The 16,167-nt window shown below is 26.4% G+C and overlaps 2 protein-coding genes across 3 annotated transcripts in view; one reads left to right on the forward strand and one right to left on the reverse strand.

Annotated features, from left to right (window-relative positions):
• Window positions 1-1,565: 1,565 nt before the first annotated feature.
• Window positions 1,566-11,379, reverse strand: LOC112454100 (insulin-degrading enzyme-like). Its single transcript, XM_025015318.1, has 14 exons — window positions 11,304-11,379; window positions 9,867-10,051; window positions 8,673-9,167; window positions 7,881-8,083; window positions 7,058-7,306; window positions 6,539-6,934; window positions 5,956-6,065; window positions 5,350-5,494; window positions 4,761-4,871; window positions 4,565-4,685; window positions 4,226-4,426; window positions 3,520-3,836; window positions 2,996-3,205; window positions 1,566-1,867 (listed from the first exon to the last, which is right to left on the reverse strand). The coding sequence occupies exons 2-14, from the start codon at window positions 10,045-10,047 to the stop codon at window positions 1,670-1,672; spliced, it is 2,937 nt and encodes a 978-aa protein (XP_024871086.1). The 5' UTR covers window positions 10,048-10,051; window positions 11,304-11,379; the 3' UTR covers window positions 1,566-1,669.
• A 2,717-nt stretch (window positions 11,380-14,096) lies between these two features.
• The window catches only part of LOC112454058 (thyrotropin-releasing hormone-degrading ectoenzyme-like), a 12,163-nt gene continuing 10,092 nt past the window's right edge, over window positions 14,097-16,167 (forward strand). The window contains exons 1-2 of one of the 2 annotated variants that reach the window (XM_025015247.1): window positions 14,097-14,171; window positions 15,561-16,109. In XM_025015247.1, coding sequence (XP_024871015.1) covers window positions 15,604-16,109 — 506 coding nt within the window. In that variant the 5' untranslated portion in view covers window positions 14,097-14,171; window positions 15,561-15,603. The remainder of the gene's footprint in view (window positions 14,172-15,560; window positions 16,110-16,167) is intronic. The other variant, XM_025015248.1, reaches the window with a different exon arrangement.

The following is a 16,167-nucleotide window of genomic DNA, read 5'->3' on the forward strand; positions in this document are numbered from 1 at the left end:
AATATAAAATTTCTAAATCTGAATCAGTGAATAGTCACTGATATCAGTGTAACGTATGCTTTTCCTGAATCAGTGGCATACTTTACGCTGATATCAGTGACTATTTACTGATTCACAGTACTATTCACTGGTTCAGATTTAGAGAGAAAGGATTCTGAAAGAAAAAATACGATTTGAGAAATGCGTGTTATATATTTATTTATAAATTTCAGTATTACGTTAAAATATGATCAATTTATGTCTACATGTATATCATGTATCAGCGAATCTTATGTGTATATCTAAAAATAATTTTTAATAATAAATGCTAAACTTTCAGTTGTTGGAATTTGGTAAAAAATTTACAGTTATTTTTAATTAATTTATCTTACTTTTGTTACTTAAAAGACATTTAAAATAATTGTGTAAAATAAAAAATACATAAGACATAAACATTGATACACTTGGAAAATGTACAGAACTGTTTAGAAAATATTTGTGCACATACATACGCGCACGTGTGTATATATACATAGATATATGTGAGTGCATATGTCATGAAAAAAGTTTTTATATGTCAATTATGCGAATACTATATTTATAAAACTTTAATAGCATAAGAATTAAAATTGAGTAATATAAGACACTTTTTCTGCAATAAATTGTACAAACGTCATGATCTATAAATTCAATGGTTATTTTGCTAATATTTGCAAATTTTACAAATATAAATTACGCCAATAAGTAATTTATTAATTTCTATAAAGAAATTAATAAAGAAACGTGTCAAGTTTCTTCTCAAATTATGCAAATAAGCAAATGCGTTTATTTAATTCACTAGTATCTTATAATTTTTTAATATTTTATAAAGGAAAGTTCAGAACTGAACTCCGCCGATTCTGATGAAACAAATGTAATAATACCCCTATTTGAGTACATATGGTCAACCGTTTCCGAGATATTTTAATAATAAATTTAGTAGTCTTTAGTCTTTAGAGTTATTAGGATACTCACACACTCACCAGTATTTGTGGCGTAGTGGACATGGTAACTGCCTCATTATTTTATTTATACATCATTTTATATCATGACTATTTACATTATAATTTATATATAATATAAATTTTTATATTAAAATTTAAAATAATTAATTTTTTATACTAACAATATTTATTTTTATCATAAAACATTATTGTATAAAAAAAATAATTTAATTGTGGAATTTAAACTCCAGCCTATATAAATCATAAGGCAGTTACCATAGCCACATTACACATATTAAAATATGAGTGTTGATGTTGTAATAAACTTTACTCTAAAGACGCCATTAAATTATTAATAAAATATTTCGAAAACAATTGACCGTCTGCGTCCAAATAGGGGTATCAATATTCAGAGTAAGGACCAAAGCACATAATATGGCGTACAGCTATATATGACGGTAGTTTTGTCTGTAAGGACCAAAGCACATATGAAACTTCAGTTCTGGGTAGCGATCATGTAACTTTTTCCCTAGAGCGGAAACGTGAAAAGTAAAAAGTTTCATGTAACTATCTCTTTCTATTGGTATTAAATAAAAAGAGATAAACATTTCACTTTTCACGTTTCCGTCTTAGGGGAGAAGATACATGATCGATCCCCTAAGCCTTTCCTTGTTAAAGAAGCGGATGTCCATTCGAGGAAAACATTCTTAAAACGGTTTTAATAGTTGACGATACAAACTTTGACTTTTTCTAAATAACACAATATCGTTGATTTTCTTGACGTCTTTATTGGTCGACGAATTGGCACTAACTCCACTAGTATGAAGCGAACTCTTTTTCGTTGATATTGCCGTGGATACCATATGTATTGACACTTTACTTCGAGTTTTGTTGTATACATTTTCCTATAAGATATTACATATTAAATATATTATGAAATTTGTTTAACCATCAAAGTCATTCTTCTAAAAAATTAAGCGTCATAAAAAAACGATATTCCATAGTAACAATTTGTTTTATCATGATAAAATCTTTTTATTTAAGCTTAAGTAAATTTAAATATTTACATATGTGTATTGTATATAGGTATGTATACAGAGTGTGTTCGATTAACGTATATCATCGAGAAAAATTGCATATTCTAAGTAAGAAACTCAGTCAAAAAGTTCTCTACAGTTTTTGGATATGTTTAATATTAAGCGAGATATTGTAAGTTGATGTTTAAATAATTTTTTAAGTCAATTAAGCGCAACGATTTACGCGCCGCGTTCTTGGTAAACATAACAAAATTTATTTTTTGTATCAGTTTTTTTAACACATTCTAAGCAGTGTTCTTTTGACTTCAAAGTATAGTACACAAGTTTTCAGTCTTGAGATTTCGAGGCAATGCCATTCTTATTTGTAGAATGTGCAGACACGCATCTCATTTATTCGGGTACTTGATTTAAGAAATTATTTAAATTTCAACTTGCAGTACCTTGTTATCTCAAGAATATGCTGTTGCAATAGTACCCCAACTTCTTTAAATACTTTTATTATACTACATAAAAACTCTAAAGAGATACAAAAGTGTCTAAAAAATGAGAAACTATTGCAACAGATTCTTGAGACCAAATAAAGTTAAAAAGTATTGTACCATATTTCCTTCAACAAACAATTATCGAGATATTGTAAACTAACAAATAAATATCGTAAATATTAAAAAAATAAACAAATTTTTTTTATGTATCTCAAAAATTATTAAACAAATACAAAAATGTTTCAGACAAAAATTGATAAAATTAAAATTAGTACAAAACAATAATATAATAAAAAATAGAAGTTTCCATTTAAAAAATTTGATTTTGGCCTTACTGGGCCCAACACGGGTCCTGGATAATCTAATAAGCTAATCTATTGGTTTCCTTCAAATCCAACAACCTTCATCTGACACAATTTTTCATCAACCTCCTCCTTTATGAGTTTTTCAACCTGTTTTAAATTGTGACACCCTAAATATATATATATTCTGTATTTAAAAGTAAAACAGTTACCTTATAAAAACTAAGTAAATCCTGCTGTGTTATTGTCTCTAAGTAAGCTACTTCAATATTTACTCGATTGAAGTTATATTGTTGGTTCATTATTTCATTCCAATATAAAGCGTTCCGTGCAATTAACGTTTTAGGTTTCTCCAAACGTAATTTAGCTAGAGTTTTCTTGTGTTTCTCAAATTCTTCTGCTGACATGGTGGATATGTATTCCTGAAATATAATTATAGTGATAGTAATGGTACTTTAATAAATACCTTCATGTTATTACATTATATAAATGGATTGTTATATTTATTTAATCATATAATATTCTAGGATATTGTGTGAGATATTTAAATAAAAAATGTGTAGTTGAATTAATCTATTAATTCAGTTAACATATATTATATTATGTAAGTTCTAATTAAAAACGACAACAATAAACTTTGACTTTTTTAGAAATAGATATATAAGTTCTAATTATATTTATCTATTAATCCAAGTAACATACATTATATATTATAAGTTCTTATTAACATTCTTACCAACATAGAATCCATGAATGAATCAATTTGTTTCTCGACATATTGCGGATGTGTGTCATTTTGTACAATGATATGTAAACCTTGCGTCCAGTGCAATTTATGTATACCGCTATATGCTATATGGCCATCTCCTTTTTTCTTGTTTCTATACATATACGTATGAGTTTTAAATGTATTGCAGCAAGGCTCTGCAATAATTTGTGCCAAGAGTTCTAAGAGCATATTTGACTCCGTTGACTGTAGACCAATTGCGTAGTACACCGTGGTACAAGAAATATTATTCAACTTATTTTCTACCTCAAATAGAAAGTGACAACCTAGAGTAATTATATATTATTGTATAGTACTGTTACATACTACGTCATATAAACAACATTGACTCATTAAAAAGTAATTAAATAGTAGCTTCTGAAACAAATGTTATTGCAGATAAAATGACATTAATAACAAATAATTTTCTAATACATACATTTTCAAATACATATATTTGTTTTCCTCATATAAATTACAATAAATTACGCTTTTTATATTTTTATTTTTACTTTCTTAAGGATATTGTAATATCTACACAAGACCATTAAAAGGAACAATAAAATTCTTTATATTACAATTTTAATATAAATTCTGTAATATAAATTGAAAAAAATTCTGCAAACATATTAATTTTTACAAATTTTATAAGCACAATTTGATGTCATGCGCTTACCATCTTCTAGTTTAATTTCACGCTGTACGGGCCATTCGAACACAGGTACTATGTTAGGCACCGCAGTTTTCAACTTTGACTCAATTAAGTTCACTGCTTTTTCAGCTTCTGTTACAGTTACGTTGCCATGTATTAAGCACTCTATGTGCACTTTACTAAATAGTTGTGCCACAAACTGTTGAAATCTACCGACACTTAGATCTATATGTTATTACAAAAATTTTAATTATATGTCATTAATATATGCTTTAATACTGCAAAGGATTAAAAACAATTTTTGAGAAAAAAAAGAAGATATAATTTTTGACAAGAAATATCAATTCTCGTTTACACACTTACAAGCAGTATATTCCAATAATGTATCCTTATACCAAGCTTTGTCTGACAACAAGATCTTAAGATTATGTAATGTATCGTAATAAGGTCGTCCAGTAGTCCAATTTGCCAAGTACCTGATATACTGTAAGCCGTTCTATATATATATAAATATCCTATTTAACTAAATTTATGAAATTGATGCATTTATTATACATACATTGTCCTTTAGAATTTTAAACATTATCGGATTAACCTTACAATTTAACATTTGGTCAATAATTTTTTCTAACAGCACATATTGTTTGTCATTGTAACCTTGTATAGAAAGCTAAAAAAGAAATTATATCTTTTAATTTATAACTACCTTTTTATAAAATATTTTTATAAGACATTATACAAAACATGAAACATGAAATATAAGTGCTCGTATTTGATAAACATTATTTAAACATTGTTTAAACATTATTTTATAGAAACAAAATTGAGCATATTTACAAATAACGATAATTATACACAAAAAATAACATCTAATTTTTGTATAACCAACATTTATGTATATAAAATAGTACTTCTTTACATACGCGTTACTAATATTAATAACAATAAATTGAATAATAATTTTAATCAATTCATATTAAATAAGCCATTTACAGTCCGAACTTGGATCTTAGTAGTCTAATAATATTTTTTTGTGTACATACATATATTTTTCCCAACTTTAAATAAATATGAATAATAATTTATTCGAATAATCAAACTAATTTAAATAATATAAAATATATTACTGTTTTTATATATGTACTTACTATTATATCATTATCATAACTAGTAATTTTCCATTCTAAACCAGCCAATTTAGCAGCATCTGTATATGTATTATAAGAATTAAGGAGTAGCTCAACATACATATGAGTCAAATTAAAACTGAGGGGATCCATGCATGTAAGCGGACTATAAATCAAAGACAAAAAATATTATATATAATTATGAAAAAACATGTTTTTCTTTTGTTACAAAAGAAAAGATTATAGCACTAAGTTGAATCATTATCTTTAAAGATGTTTTTAAATAACGATATTTATACGTAGAAGTATATAATAACAAATTTTATTTTAAATAGTTTAATTTTTTTAATGATATAATGTGTGGTTTTAAAAATAATTAATTAATTATTTATTTTATATATATATAATTGTGTATATATATATATATATATATATATATTTTTTTTTTTTTTTAAATATATATATATTGTACTAATCACATATTGTATGTTACAAATTAAATTAAATTATTTCATTGTCTAATTTGTATGAATTACCAGAATACTTTAAAAATTTTATTTAAAAATATTTCAGCATTGTATAAAACAACGAAGTCTTTTATCTTTTAAAATCACGCTTATCCCATACCTGTAAAATTTAAATAACATTATTGCTTTTGGTACAAGAAATTCATCGTCCTTTTTATACCAAAGTTTTATAAACGGTCTATTCTCCAAAAGAATAGGAAACCTTTCTACCTGTAAAATTTTATCTATTAATATACATTTACCTATATTATAACATGCAAATATAGAATAAGATTAAAATTGGTAGTATGTATAATGAGTAAAAGACAATTTGGACAATATGTAAAAACAAACGCTTATAACAAAAAATGTTTGCACCACATCTTTCTACTTTTAACACAGTTTCTTGACTTTGTTTCATGTAGGTATATATTAGTCCTAAAAGATTAACGTATATTCTTTTCAAATTAATGCAAAAATATACATATATTCAAAAAACACTGCATGACCATTACATTAAACTACATAAACATAAACCATTACATTACATAAAAAAACATGTAAAGAAGACAGAATTTGTTTTAAGCTACATTAACACTGACAGATTCTATTACACGTTAAGTTTATACTTTAGGAATATTTTGCTTAATATTATCAAGTGATTGTCATAGATTAATATTGAAAGAAATAATAATTTTAATTACATTAGTTTGTGGCTTAATATCAAGCGTGGTTGCTATAAATTCATTCTTAGAAGGCAACGTCAGATCCGGGCTATAGCCAGCGTCGTTCCACATGTTCATTGTTTCTTTGGGTACCTTTACCTTTTTATATTCAACGCCGCACCAATATTCTCTTTCATTCGCTATTATTTCGCACTCTATTGCAATTACGTAAATTTTGATATTTTGCGGCTTCAAATATTCCATTACCTGCTCGATCAAATCTGGTCGCCAAATCTGGTCAGTGCAAACAATTTCCGCACACAAAACTTCATCCATGGGATATTCCTGCAACGCTCTGGCCACAGAAGCCACATAATTATTAAGTAAAGACTCTTCCTTATAATGGAAATTCATATTTGTAATATCTCTGTATTCCTGTAAGTGTAAAATCATGTAACTTCATATGTAATACACAGTATTAAAGTACACAGTGCTCGGTAAATTGCGATCCTACAATTCGCCGGCACGTAAGATTATATTTTATTTCATCAAAATTACATCGTAAATCCATTTAATTGGGCCTTTCAGCTTCAGCATATTAATATATTGAAACAGTAGTTGAATAATATCTTCTGTATGCTGAATACCTTCTTTGGTTAGATAGAAAATGACTTTAAAATTCTCACAGAATTTTCCACGTAAAGTTTTTTGAGCTTTCAAGAGAGTACACCAATTCCTGGCATATAAAACCGACCATAATGACCCTTTTCCTTTACATTCAAGTAAATAAGAAAAGTAATACTCAGTCTGTGTTAACAAATAAGCAATAAATATGAGCGTCAAATAAAATATGACATAATTATATATGTTATAATAATTACAATTTTACGTATATATATATATATATATATGTATATATATATATATATATTGTTACGCCCTCGTCGCTTTGGCTCTGAATCGAGCTGCAATTAGCAGAAAACGTACGGCGTCTGTAGCAACGGGGTTGCTTGGCAACTAGTTGACAGATAGAGTTCTCTTCTCTCCCAGCTTTCTTGACGTGCGAACGTGTTTTCGAATTGTAGAGAGAATTCGAAATAAATGTTATATTCCGTTATACAAAAATGAGTGGTTATTCTTAAATACGCGGAACGCGTTTGCGAGTGCGCGCGATTCTTAGAATGGACGGAGCACGAAGTGTATAACAATATATACATACATATAATATATATACCTTATACGAGTTTTACATTTTATTGTTAGTTTCTTTTAAATATAATTATATATATATGTACATATATAATCATATTTAAAAGAAACTAACAATAAGATGTAAAATTCGTATAAGGTATCAAAATCAAGAGAAAAGTATATTTATTACCGAAGCCCGATAATAATGCTGAATGTCAGGATAAGGAAACGAAATGACTAATTCTCTAATATGCTGTAGGGGAACAATGTACCATATAGTGCCAAAATGTTCATCTCCAAATGGATGTTCAGGATATATAGGAACTTCAACTTCATTGTTTTGTATATCACAAAAATATTTTACTACCATGTTTTCGAGTTCATCTAAACTCTCTAAACAAAAAATTTATTTGTTGATGTAACTTTGATATTATAGTAAACATTATAAATATGCAACAAAAATTATGTCTGTTTATAGCAAAAGATATAATGTTCAAAAACACAAGAAATATATAGAATATTTTTCTTTAATTACAATTAGATATTTAACATTTTTCTCAGATTTTTTTAAAAATATTGATAATTATAATTACATACTGGTTAAAGAGAATCTGAAAAAGTGTTAAAATTTTAGATAGTAATTTATAAGGACCAATATTTTGATAACTTTTTGATAATATTGTTTCATTCGCCGTAAATACATAAATGGAACACATTGGCAACTTGCCCCTTGTGCCAATGAGCCCCGGTTTCCATTATTAATAAGACTTCTTTGAAAATAAAAAAATGCGTAAATATTTAACACAGTATAAAAGGTAAGTTAATAAATTAAAGTATTTTATACTTTAATTTATTAATTTACTAATACTTCATTAATCATTATTCAGTTTATATCCCAAAATTCAAATTCTTTCCAATATAACAATATAAAAAAAATTAGATGTTCTAATTATAAACAAGTCTTTGTAAATTATTGCCATACCTTTGCCATAAATACACAGCGTCATAATATTTGCAGAATAGTACTTTTTATGAAACTCTTTTAGTCTATCTCTAAGGTTAATGCCCTCTTCCTTCGGTATTATGTCTAATGTCTCTTTATCGCCTGCGTTGAATCTTGAATACGGATGATCTGGTCTCGCAGATGATTTCTCAAATTGAATAAGTCGCCAGCTGTCATTTATTGCAAGGTTTACGTATTCTTTATTTACATCATTTATTCCCCGCTTGATCTTAGTAAAAAGTGGTGCTATGAAAAACTGCGAAAGGCGATCTAAAGCGCCTTCCAATTTCTCCGGAGTTACATGAAAGTAATAGGTGGTGTGATCGGGGCGTGTTATTCCTGCGTATGTACCGCCTTTTTCCATCACATACATAGAGTAATCATCCTGATGAGAATATTTTTCCGTTCCCAAGAATAACAGATGCTCGCAAAGGTGCGCTAATCCAGGTAAATCTTCTGGATCGCACATACAGCCTGTAACATACAGCTCATCTCTAATAACATAAACCTCCATATTTTAACTGTCTCTCATCGATAAAAGTGCGCGTTTATTTCTGAGATATTATAGTTTACATTACATTATACTGTAACATTTTAGAAATAAAAGTGAGCTTTTATCGATAAAAACCAGTTGAGAATATAATCTTTGGAATGTATTTGATATACATTAATAGATACATATATTAATTCTTGATTATTTGTGTTATTACAGAATATGACCAAATGTATAAAAAAAAATTAAATAATATTAACATTTACAGTATAGAGCAACTCAGAAAAGAAGATACCCAGGTAGCAAGCACTCGTCATTTTGACGTCAATTGACGTCAAAAGATGTCAAAATGACAGACTTTTGACGTCAAAATGACGAGTGCTTGCTACCTGGGTATAAAATTACATAAAACATTCAATTCATATAGACTATAGACTATATAGCAAAAATACAACGTTATTAACCAAAAGTCACAAAGATAAGAGTTAATATACTAAACTAAAAGATATTAAATATAATTAATAAACTAAATAAAAGTCACTTATATTTTTCTATATATTTCCTAATTTTTCTAATTTATAATATAATTACAGAATGTGATTGTATAAGATAGTTCTTATAAAATAGTTCTTATAAAATCTGCTGAAAACATGAAGTATTCGTATAAATAATATGTTTACCCATATTAACGTCCATTATTGCAGCACTCATATCAGCTGTTGGTGTACTTATTAAAAGAACTTTCATCTTATTGGTGAGTAATAAGCCCCTGTACAGACAACTATCATTTCTTCTTTTTTTTATATTATTATATCGCTTTTCCACACATTTATTAGTCGACATGTCGATCACCGCAGCCATGGATCTGGAAATATTATTTCTAAATATGAAAGAAATTCAAATAAAAAGACTATAACGATGCATTTTGTTATATCTGTATAACAACGATACTGAAAAATATTCTAACTGAAGCAAAATTGACCTTTTACAAAAGAAATCAAAGAATCTATAGAAGAAAAAATATTTTTGCAAGAATTAATTGTACTATACTATTTTTTCGAGAAATTTCTGAATTACAAAATATTAATTAAAAAATATTGAATAAGAATACCAAGCGGTATAGTAGCGGTACCGCAATGCCAAATATAAAATATGTGCAGACTATATTCACTATTAAACGAGCTCGTATTATCACGACGCGGTACTACTAAGCTTATCATTGTTATTTACAAGTAATTGTAAATGATATTAGAATTATTCTTATTATACATTTCAAGATGTGCTTTTTTTATTATCTTGAAATATGATTTAAAGAGTAATATTTCAAAAAATCATATAACGTCTTTTCTTTTTTTTTTTTTTATACATCGAAATATATTTCTTGCATATAACAACATTGAATAAATTTTGCTATTATTTTATATAAATTACAACTCTAAAAGGATTTAAAGCTATCAACAAAAAGATCGGCATATTTTGTATTAAATTAATGTCCATAGATAAATATAATTTTTAATTTGCGATATTTTTGACCACACTTGATTTGTTATCTTTTTAATTATAACAACTAATCAGATATTAAAAGTTATTTGTAGAAATATGCCAGCAAGTTTTATATTGGCCGATTTTTCTGAGGACGAGGAAACTTTCATTTGATGGAATGTTTTAAGTAAGTAAAACATACATATCTTTTGTTTTTTATAAATTTAAGGAACGCTGAGGCAAACACCTTTATTAATGCTTTTAAGTATAATATTGATTTTCTATTAATGCGTATATAAAAATCAATTCGAATAATTGAGAAAATAGATTAATGATAGAAGCGCTAGCTTATACACGTAATACAAAAGAATAATATAGTTAGACATAAAAATATTCTTTTTAGATTAAAGTTAAACCTTAAAATTATTCAATAGGTAATACCACGCAAGTTGCAAAATCAAGTGCAAACATTAGGAAAATGAGTCTCTCTTTGAACATCCGTAGACAAATGAATTTCTTCCTTCTGTTTGGAATTACATGAATGTCTGACGTTTAGTTTTTGGTATTAATTAAATTTAACACGGCAATCTTAGGGATTAACGGTACAATTCCAAGTGTCACATCACGAGACTTACCAAACGATTTATCCGAAAAACGGCTGACAATGCTTCTACAAGAATAATTCAATGTCACAACAAATTCCGACTTACGTTCGTATAACGATGTATAACTCGAATAACGACTTATTGTCGAAACTATATACTGTTCGTTTATTGTCAGCGTACCGAAGATGACCTTATTACAGGTCGATTTGTTTGACACATCATTGTTTATATTTCTTTAAATACTAGCAATAAGAGCTTGGTTTTATCAACTTATAGCATTATTAACTCATTTTATTTTCTTCGGCAAATAATATATTTAAAAAGATAAGTTATTTGTCATATATGAAGCAAGATTTCTATTTTTTATCTCATATAATATCATTTATTGTATATTGGGTGTATGAGAAATTTCTTTATAACTTATTTTACTTTATTTTTACTTCATAAATGAATAAGTAATATGTATGTGCATTGCGCATACAAATAAAAAAAATTTATTTAAGTTTTGTCTTCATATAGAGCATGTAAAATATGTATCTATAACAAATATACAATAAAAGAATCTTGAAGAAAAAATACAATTTGAAATGTGTTCTATACGTAATTTGTAAATTTATAATATTACATTAAATTATGTCCAATTAATATATCAATCATTATAAAATAGTAAATTTTATAAATTCAACAATAATTTTTTATTATTAATAAACTCTTTCAGACGTTGGAATTTGATAAAAACTCTAGTTATTTTTCTAATAAATTTATTTTATTTTATTTTACTTTACTTTAACAGGCGTTTATAATAATTTTTTTTCAAAAGTAATTTTTTAAAATAAAAAAACATAAGATATATACATATACAATATGTCAAATAAGCTATATACAATAATCAAAAGTAAAGTCGAGAAATTTTCTAATTTAAGTTGCATCTATTTTCTCGAAAAAAATATTCTGAGGTACACGTATTCATGTATTCATACACTCCTTGACTTTTATAGAAATAAACTAATAAAAATTTTAATAAACTAATAAAAAAGAAAAGATAAATTAGATAATAATAAAAAGATTATTACAAAAATAAAAAAGTAATAGAGTATAAAAGTAGAATCTAAACGCAAAGTACCACTTGAAACCAATTGTAACTGCTATTTTAGAATCAAATAATTTGAATTTTTTATTTTAACATCTTTATTTATATAAAACAATCTATTCACCGTATTATATGAAATAATTTAAATATATATATTATTATACACACACACACACATACACACACACACACACACACACACACATATGTATACTAATTTATTAAAAAATATAATTGTATATGTGGTAAGCTTCAATAATAATATAACAATATTCATATTTATCGGATAATATAACACGATTTTAACAACTTTAGAACTTGTGACACTACATATTTATTATAACGTTTATTACCATCGTTCTCAGTTCTTAATAATCTCTTGAGACGGAAAGATCGCGATTCTGTAGATTGTAGATAGACTTCTGGTAATTCGTAACTGGTAAGCATTAATCACAGTTAATTTCAAATTTCACCTGTATCATTATTTCCGCGATGTATCATTATTTCCAGTAAGTTTCGAGTGTATCAAATTATTTTAAAATCTTTCTAAGATTATATATATTTTGAATTAATCTCATACAACCGTACTTATAATACGCTAAATAAGCAAAATATAAAAGTTTTTTATTAAACCATTAACAATTTATAATAAAACTGACAATACCTATAAACATTTTGAAAAAATTGTCTTAAAAAAAATTATTACATTTATCTTGTTATCCGATCTTGCTTAAATTTGAATATAAATAAAAATATAAATAAAATTGAATATAAATAAAGATCTTTCTTATTGTAATAGTTTTTTCATTGTCATCGGATTCATCGATGACAATGATATAGAGTTCAGATAATTAAAATTTTATAAAACTAATAAAGGAACTATACGCGGTCCTTTTCCATTTTTGATGCGTTTTTAATGTACTTTTTCGAAGTTACTGATTGAAACGACGTACAACGTTGATACAGATATGTCTGATACAATCGACATATCTATTTAAATGTAATTTATATATATGCTTAATTTATAAAATTCATAATATATCCATATACTATATCCATGTGTGTATAAATTATTTCATAACATTGTGAATAGATTGTTAAATACAAATAAAGATGTTAAAATAAAAAAAAAAGTTAATTATCTGATTCTAATGGCATTACAATTGGTTTTAAATACTTTAGCGCTTTCTTTTTAAAATAATTTCAATATTATTATATTTGTATGTGTACATACTAATACACATTTATAAATATATTTCCAATAAAGACAATATTAATGTTTAATACAAATTATTTTAAAAAATACTATGTTTAAATACATATTATTTCATATTCTATTCTTTTAGAAACGGTTTATTTCAAATTAATTTAATCATTCCACAACTGTAAACAGTTTTATATTTTCGATAAACACACGAAAGTTTAGTTTCAAGTTGCCATTAACTTCACCAATAATAAGAAAATTAAAAAATTAATTTGATTAAAACAGTACTTATTTTATATTCAATAACCATGTTGTAAGTGGGGATAATGTAATTTTATGTAAATAAGGAGTCGATAATATAAAATACTTCATTGCAAGATTGCATATTAGATTGTAGAGAAATATAAGTAGAAGACATAAATCTTAGTAACAATATAACGATATTCGAATTTATCGGATAATAACATGACTTTAACGACGTTAGAAGGACTTGTGAGACTACGTATTTATTATAACGTTTATTGACATCATCTTCAGTTCTTAGTGATCTCTCGAGACGGAAAGGTCGCAATTCTGTAGATAGACTTCTGGCAATTTGTAACTGGTAAGTATTTCTCACAGTTATTTTCAAATTTTACCTATATCATTGTGAATTCTGGAGTGTGTGTGTATCAAATCATTTTAAAATCTTTCTAGAATTATATATATATATGAAAGGGTAAACTTGTACAATCATACTTATAATACAAAAAATATAAAAATATAGTTATGTAATAAATTACTAACTATACCTAAGTATTTTAAAATAATGGTCTTGAAAATAAATTATTATATTTATCATGTTATCTGACCTTGCTTAAATTTTACGTGTTAATCTTATTGTTAGATTTGTATTGAATTTGAATTAAATTTTACAGTCTTTCCATAAACGAGTCACATTTACTTCTTCTTTATTACATTTTACTTATTCCATTTAAAGATGCCAAATTTGTTGCATTTCAGTGATTATAGTTAGTTTGCTATTTAATATATTGGACAACACGTTTCAAAATTAGAAAGTTTAATCTCGAGCTTACAATTAGTGGTATAAAAGTCTGTTATATACTAACTGTCTTACATGTAATTCGAGCAAACTTAATAACAAATTCGTGCAAAATAATAAAAAAAATAACATGTCATAATTAACGTGGTATTTTGCGAGATGTTATATGTATATTAAATGAATATGTTGTTTCTTCTTGTACTAAATTTTTGAGATTTAGAAAACCTTGTTATTTTTTCTAAAGATTACTCGAATGATAGCAACGAAGCAAACACGATTTAAAAAATTACGAATTGTACTTAAGGTATACCACAAAATACGTGATAAAAAAATTATCTTATATTTTTTCAACTAGATTAAATAATTGTAATGTAATACACACTTGTCGGAGTTAAAACGAAAAGAGGGTCGCGGAAACAAAATAATCAATCTCAATTGTACAATCAGAGAATAAGTCTTTATTTTATCACAATAGTTTATTATATTACGAGATCTGTACAATAAGGCCCAGTTTCATCAACGTCGATTAATTGTATAAACCTTCGATTAAACTCACTCTTTGTCTCTTTCTAAAGAAGACAGTTGGAAAGAGACAAAAAGTGAGTTTAATCGAAGGTTACAGTTAATCGACGTTGGTGAAACTGGGTCTAAAAGGTGTAACGTTTGATCTAAACTGAGGGGCAGAGAAAAGTAATGTATATAGAATAAACTGACGTACATGGTATTATTTATCGCGCTTAATCAAAATACAAATTACAGTACATAATTACAAAGTACAAATTACAAATTACAAATTACAGTAAGCATAGCATTAAACCGCCCAAATCTCAAAAACACCTCGTCATAAACTTAATCGTACACGAAACGGAACATACATACAAAATTGTTATAATGTTTTCCTCTCTTTACAAATATTTACTAAATTTCATGTTTCTTTTTCTTCTAACCTAGGTTCATTTTTACAAACACCACTGAACTTGTTTAGAAAATTGTCATGGAATTATTAAAATTGCTATTTAATATAATGTTCATTATGGCTTTTGTTTCTAAAAAAATGTTTATTACTGAAGTTTGCGCCGATATTTATTACCGCTTGCCGAATAATACAATACCGAAGCATTATGAGATTAAGTTAAAAGTGGACGTTGAAAAGAATATCTTCCATGGCAAATCTAATGTCAGCATCATTATTTACGAACAAACTCGTACGATACATTTGCACTCAATATGTTTGAATATAACTACAAAGACAACAACAATTGAAAATATTGATATGCGTGAAAGGACCAAGCATATGGCACGTTCAAATCATCAAATCGTATCAAATAATATTTCATATTGGAAGGAAATGGAAGTTATAGTGATTTATTTTGACTATGATCTAACACCTGGTAATTATACTCTGAATATGGAATACATGGGTATCATATCCGATATGAGTGGCTCCGATATGGGTGGTTTCTTCAAGATTCCGTTTATAAATGAAATAAGAGATAGAAAGTGAGTAGATTTAAAACTATAACATAAACATGTTCATGTTAACATACATGTTTATTAT

The sequence above is a fragment of the Temnothorax curvispinosus genome, unplaced genomic scaffold (assembly GCF_003070985.1).
Source record: "Temnothorax curvispinosus isolate PA1 unplaced genomic scaffold, ASM307098v1 QBEX01004775.1, whole genome shotgun sequence".
Lineage (NCBI taxonomy): Eukaryota > Metazoa > Arthropoda > Insecta > Hymenoptera > Formicidae > Temnothorax > Temnothorax curvispinosus.

Bases quoted from the DNA above. Each gene is read 5' to 3' on its own strand.
- LOC112454100 (XM_025015318.1), bottom strand. From the start codon at position 10,047: ATGGCTGCGGTGATCGACATGTCGACTAATAAATGTGTGGAAAAGCGA. The intron at 6,935-7,057 runs GTAATTTTGATG...TTACACTTACAG, and splicing joins CAATTAAATGGATTTACGAT to GAATACAGAGATATTACAAA. The intron at 4,686-4,760 runs GTATGTATAATA...AACGGCTTACAG, and splicing joins TTAAAATTCTAAAGGACAAT to TATATCAGGTACTTGGCAAA.